The sequence below is a fragment of the Protomyctophum parallelum genome (genome assembly GCF_964188405.1).
Source record: "Protomyctophum parallelum genome assembly, chromosome: 7".
Classification (NCBI taxonomy): Eukaryota; Metazoa; Chordata; class Actinopteri; order Myctophiformes; family Myctophidae; genus Protomyctophum; species Protomyctophum parallelum.
In genome coordinates, this window is record NC_139705.1 from 2,886,955 (window position 1) to 2,893,633 (window position 6,679).

A 6,679-nucleotide genomic window follows, 5' to 3' on the forward strand; every position below is an offset into this window, starting at 1 on the left:
TCCTCTGGTTTGATTCTACCCTCAGCTTAACGTCGCCTCGTAAATGTGCTCTTCTGAAGGTTCAGGCCTCATTCGCACGTACCAAACACCAGTCAAGCAAATGTTTGGTCGGTTTTTTTGGGGCCACCACAATGCTTTTCCAATGGGAGTCACATGGTTTGACCAAACATTTTTGTTTGATGAGGGGGGGGGGGGGGGGGGGGGGGGCAGAACACCACCAGCAATCAGCTTTTTTAATTTTTATCCCACGATTTTGTAACCCATTTCTCACCCCTGTGTCAATTATCTAATGTGATCCTGGGCTCTACACACCCTCCGCCAACCTGGGGAGAGCAACAGACTTGAACTCATGCTTCCTTCATGCCTGAGTGTCCAAGTTGCTCCTTTACACCTGACAGGGGGGGAGTTTCCCTGGTTGGACGTAGCGCGTGGAAGGAACACGTTATTCCAACCAGTTCCATTCTCCTCCATCCGGCGCCCCGGCTGGCCAGGGGGAGGCAGTTTAGAGACCAGGATTACTGCATGTTTTTTGTGAGGGTACCTACCCTAGGGGGACACGGGGAGAACATGCAAACTCCACACGCAAATGTTTGATCAAACCATGTGACTCCCATTGGAAAAGCACTGTGGTGGCCCGAAAGAACGAAAAAAACGACCAAACATTTGCTCGATTGGCGTTTGGTACGTGTGAACGAGGCCTCACTGAGCAGCCAATCAGTGTTGTGGACTCGTTAACTAACTCTTTAACTAATGGCCAGACGGGATCCCAAAACTAAAATGTCCTGCCTCCTTCACGTCCTCCTCCCATCCTCCGGGTCGCGTTCCAAGGGAGGAGCTTAGAGCGAAGAGAGAGGAGCCCCACCACCCCCCAAGCGTCTCGAAGCGAGGATCACATCAAGTCTGCCGTCTATGTGTAGCGCGTAAACCTCCCATCTCCAAAACTGTTACTTTTCATGATTCAAATTCCGAAGCATCATAAGTAGCACATCGATAAGCTCAGAATGCGTTTCGAGCTTGTGGATCTGCTTACTTTTGGTGCTTATTTGCGACGCTGTGGTGTGATAAAGTAGGGCGTTGATCTATGGAAAACAAAAAGTTAGAATGGAGATCTGAGGTTTCTGCCCGACAAAAGCGACGTCCTCCGTGGCTCCTTTGAGGGGCGTTCTTTTCCGTAGGAATGCGTCGACATGTAAAAAATGTCCTCCACATACTGTATACATAACAGCCCTCCAGACTCCGTTAGTGCTCCAGTGATCCAGCTGTGTGCCGCTTCCTCGCTCGGAGGCGGGGCTTATAAGGCGCGAGGGGAAACGACTCGAGTTGGAGGAAACGCGAAGGACGCTTTGATGCATCGGGGATCCCGCGGCTCTTCGAGCGCTTCCTGTATACCGCCCTGACCCTGAGACGTGACGCGTCCACACCTCTGTATGACTCACTTTGCCCTACAAAAGAAACAAGAACCAAATCCTACCCCCCCCCCCCCCCCCCGATTCTCCCTCCAGGAAGGAGTGTGGGTTCCCGCTCAGCGAGCGTCCGCTTTGTTTGTTAATCGTGTCCGCCGGTTTTCCGTGGAGGGTGAAAACCGCGTATATCACACGGTGGTCTCGTACTCCGTCACCTCCTTGGGCGTCCCCAGGCACCGGTACTGGATCCGCGGCGTGACCGGCGCGGCGCCCTCCAGTGCCAGGATGGTCTTGCGCAGCCGCCGGTCGATGAAGTGGGCGTCCCACGCCGGGTACCTCTTCCTGGGCAGGTCAATGCGGATGACCGGCCCCTCAGTCCTGGGGGAGCCGGGGTGGGAGGCGACCGCGGCCGCGGCGACCGCCCGCGTGGCCCCTCCGCCCCGCGCCGCCGCCCGCACCTGAAACACGTCCCCGACGATGCCGCCGCCGCCGCCTCCCCCCTGCTCCCCTCCCCCTTTAGTCCTCTGGAGGGTCCTCGGGGGGCTGCTCACCACGTCGGGGGGCAGGGCGGGGCAGGCCGGGGAGCCCAGGACGTCGGGGGCCGCCGCCGCCGCCGCCGCCCCGCCGCCGCCTCCCCCCGCTCCCTCCTTGTCCTCCGCGAACGCCCCCCAGCCCGAGACGGGGCCGTCGGGGTGCAGCAGGCAGTAGTACACGGACATGAAGAAGGTCCCCAGAGCGTAGCTGCTGGCCACCACGCACACCAGCACCACGGCGGTGAAGTCGGCGGTGCGGCCGCCGCCGTTGTTGTTGTTGTTGCCGTTGCTGCCGCGGTACACGTACCAGGCGGCGGTGAGCGCCACGTTCTGGCCGAACACCACGAGGCTGTAGAGCGCCATGCGGCAGCGCGTGCGGCCCTCGCGCACGCTGAACCAGCAGAAGACGTAGACCACGCCCACCATCATGTTGTACACGATCTCCTCCCACTTGGACATGCAGAAGTCCGTCTCGCCTGTGGGGTCGGAGAGGTGTGGCACAGTGTAAAAGCAAGAATTCCGGATTAAAGATGGAGCATGGAGTGCCATGATTTTTTTTTTCCCACCCTAAAACATGATCATCAGGTCTTATTGTTGTATAAGGGGGAAGATTTTGTTTAAAAAAAGTGTACAGTATTTTGTTAAAAAGTCGTTTTTATGTGGGCACCCCCACCAGTTCATTAAGTATGCCTGGTTTGCCTGGTGGGTGGTGATGGGCGGTGATCCACCTGAACTGAAGCCGCACCCACAGCTGTAGTTGTATGATAAAGGGGGAGGGGTTAGGAGAGGGGCTGATAATGTGAAGTCAAAATATTACTGTTTATTTCATTGGCCCGTTTGACTGTCAAGGCTTCAGCCTCCAGGAAGAAACCCTAAATACAAAGGGAATACATCATTGCACATTATAAACGACTCCAAGGTGTCTGATGAAGTACTGTCACCTCATAGACACATGAAAAACTGGAAAAATACAAAAATTGTGGCACTCCATCTTTAAGCATTTTATTTTAATTTTTTATCCCACGATTTTTTGTAACCCATTGTTTTCACTCAATTGTCTAATGTAATCCTGCAGGTGCTCACACTCCCTCTGCCAACCTGGGGAGAGCAACGGACTGACCTCATTCTCCTTCAATGCATGAGGAGTCCAAGCTGCTTCTTATCGACCTGACAGGTTTATTCCAACCAGTTCCTTCCTGGTTGGAATAACTGGAGGCTGGCCAGGGGGAGGCAGAGCCAGAGACCAGGATTACTACACGTTTTTTTGTGAGGTTATACCTACCATATGGGGACTCTACACGGGGAGAACATGCACGCAAACTCCACACAGAAAGGCCCTTTTGCCAACCCCGCCTATATATAGGGGATACTGATGACGTGTAGGAGCCCCCAGCAGGCGAACCCAGGAACTTCTAGCTGTGAGGTGACAGTGGTACCGACTGTGCCACCGTGCCAGGATGAACCATTTTCTTACCGTAATCTGATGTTATTGTATATGTATCCAACAACAAGTGGTACATGTGCAAAAATTAACTTAGGCTAGTCTGCCCTTTTTATGGCTGCCCGTTTGGGACAAAACACTGGTCATATAAAAGACAGGTAAGTGTATAAAAGTCAAGCGACTAAGCGATTTAGTTTAGGCTATACATTGACTTTATTCATTGTCAGATATTTATTTTGAATGTGTCTTAAGATTATTTTTTTTTGCGGCTTACGCCTTTTTATTGATTTTTTGAAGGGACAGACAGTAGGCTGACAGGAAACGGGAGAGAGATGGGGGGATGACATGCAGTAAAGGCCGTGTCGGGCTCGGGAGTCGAACCCGCGGCACACTGCGACTGGATTACCAGTCCGGTGCCCAGACCGTTACGCCACGGCCTGGGCCTGAATGTGTCTTTATATTATCATCACTTTACCCAAATCCAGTTTAACCCATTTAGGCCTGACGTCGAAATAAATAAAAAAGACTTCTGAAAGAATATATATTCAAAGATTTGTGCCGCATTTTCAGGATTTTTCAAAAATAGCAGACCTACAAGCTATGAGCTTGTAGATAGTGGAGTTAGGAGTTGTTGTTTTTTTACTATTAATGTGGAGATAGGATTTTTCGAATTAATGGGGGACAAACCACCTAACTCCACAAGTTAGAGTTTGCTGGCTTGACAGTTTGAGGATCCAATGTTAGGAGTTAAGAGGTTTAGTCAGAATCGCTTTTCTAATACTTTTCATTGTTTCAATATTTGTAAAAAACCCAGACACAGACGTAAAGGGTGTAAAGTAGCACAGATTGTTCTATAATACGAAAGTTGAAAAATGGAGATAGGTGTGTTTCTGCCCGACGGTGACGACTACATGAAATAAACAATTCATTAAAAGAAAAGTGTTTATCGATTATTCGACCGATCGAGGAAAAAAAAGCAATCGAGCGAATAATCACCAATAGTGGGACCTATACACGTGAATGAGAAAAATAGGTTGTGCATCAACAATGGTTTTCAGTGGGTGGAGTGCTAGCCTCTAACTAGCTAACTAACTAACTAAAAATTCCCAAAAAGGTATAGCCTTCATCAGAGCACTCTGATGAAGGCACATAACCGAAACGTGTAAGCGTGTGCCAATAAAAAAGTGGAAATGTGAGTATAGGCCTATACTTTGTCCTCCATTTATTTGAATTTTTGGATGTGTTACCTTTTGGGTTTTTCAATTCCTTCTTTTTTTAAAAAGGCTTCTAAATCCTAACCTTTTTCTGAAAAACCCATGTTTCTATGTCAGTGGTGCTCAACCTTTTTCATGTCAACGACCCCCAAAATTATCTCTAATGGGCCATGGACCCCCATCTCAAAATATATAGTTCCAGGCACCCCCCCAGAAGCCAATATCTTAGTTAAAAATGTTCGCTCTGAAATATATATTCAAAGATTTGTGCCACATTTTCACGACTTTTCAAAAATAGCAGACCTACAAGCTCATATGAGCTTGTAGATCTGCTATTCTTCAACAGCTAAAGTATAGAACAGAGTGCTAGTATAAACAACCAAAAGGGGGTTCTTGCCCAGAATGGGTTAAATATATCGGGAGCGTTTTAATTCAGCCCTAATTAATTAATTCACCTTGAATGATCCAGAAGGTCACGAGGCACCAGTGCGCCACGACGAAGACGCCAAAGTAGAGCGGGAAGGCGGAGGCGAACAGGGCGAAGGCCAGCGCCCGCGCCCCCACGCCGAACAGCTGCCACAGCATGTGCACCGCCACGGCCCGGTAGCGCATGGAGCGCTTGTCGTCCCGGCTGTCCCTCAGCACCTTCTGGTAGGAGGACATCATCCAGGACAGGGAGACCAGAGAGGCGGACGCAGAGAGGCCTGGTGACGGACGGACGGACGGACGGATGGATGGAGATGGATGGAAGTCAGTGGTGGGAAAGAAAATCACACCTGTGTGAACAGAGTGGTGCAACCCCCACCCCCCCCCCCCCCCCCCCCTTCTCTCTCTCTCTCTCTCTCTCTCTCTCTCTCATTAGCAGGCAGCAGGCACAGCACTACCCCTCTCTCTGTTTCTGGCGCCCCCTACTGGTATTAGATGGATGGAAGTCAGTGGTGGAAAAAAAATCACACCTGTGTGAACAGAGTGGTGCAACCCCCCCCCCCCCCCTTCTCTCTCTCTCTCTCTCTCTCTCATTAGCAGGCAGCAGGCACAGCACTACCCCTCTCTCTGTTTCTGGCGCCCCCTACTGGTATTAGATGGATGGAAGTCAGTGGTGGAAAAAAAAATCACACCTGTGTGAACAGAGTGGTGCAACTCCCCCCCCCCCCCTTCTCTCTCTCTCTCTCTCTCTCTCATTAGCAGGCAGCAGGCACAGCACTACCCCTCTCTCTGTTTCTGGCGCCCCCTACTGGTATTAGATGGATGGAAGTCAGTGGTGGAAAAAAAAATCACACCTGTGTGAACAGAGTGGTGCAACTCCCCCCCCCCCCCCTTCTCTCTCTCTCTCTCTCTCTCTCTCTCTCTCTCTCATTAGCAGGCAGCAGGCACAGCACTACCCCTCTCTCTGTTTCTGGCGCCCCCTACTGGTATTAGATGGATGGAAGTCAGTGGTGGAAAAGAAAATCACACCTGTGTGAACAGAGTGGTGCAACTCCCCCCCCCCCCCCCCCCTTCTCTCTCTCTCTCTCTCTCTCTCTCTCTCTCTCTCATTAGCAGGCAGCAGGCACAGCACTACCCTCTCTCTGTTTCTGGCGCCCCTACTGGTATTAATAAGTCACATACTCGTGCTCCATGACCACTGATACAGGTACACGGACATTGCTGGTTGTAGGAGTGGTTGCACCACTCAAAAACTCACATTCAAGTACTCACATTTTTTTTTGTAGAAATAGTACAAGTAAAACTCCCGGAATTCAAAATGTACTTGGGTATAAAAGTGCAAAAGTATTTTAATCAAAATGTGCTTAAAGTAGGCTACTAAAAGTAAAAGTAGTCATTATGCAGAAATGTCCCATTTCAAGTTTTCAAATGTATAAAAATCTATTTTGAAAATAGCAGGTCTGTAAGCACACGATGGTCTAAAATGTATATAGGGCTGAAGTGGGTAATGTATGTCAAATCTATAAATGAACTAACGTTTTCAAATAATTCTAGTGGAGTAAAAGTACAATATTTCCCTCTGAGATGTAGTGGAGTAGATGTAAAGGTGGAAATTGGAAATGCTCAAGTAGTACAAAGTACAAATGCTTCAAAATTGTACTT

At 49.8% G+C, this 6,679-nt stretch overlaps 1 protein-coding gene across 1 annotated transcript in view; it reads right to left on the reverse strand.

The window, feature by feature from the left end:
* Positions 1-1,591: 1,591 nt before the first annotated feature.
* LOC310861374 (XK-related protein 7-like) overlaps positions 1,592-6,679 on the reverse strand; it is a gene marked incomplete at both ends in the record, with an annotated part of 7,492 nt that continues 2,404 nt past the window's right edge. Inside the window, 2 exons of the mRNA XM_083768795.1 lie at positions 1,592-2,412; positions 5,047-5,295. Of these exons, the coding sequence (XP_083624921.1) occupies positions 1,592-2,412; positions 5,047-5,295 (1,070 nt within the window). The remainder of the gene's footprint in view (positions 2,413-5,046; positions 5,296-6,679) is intronic.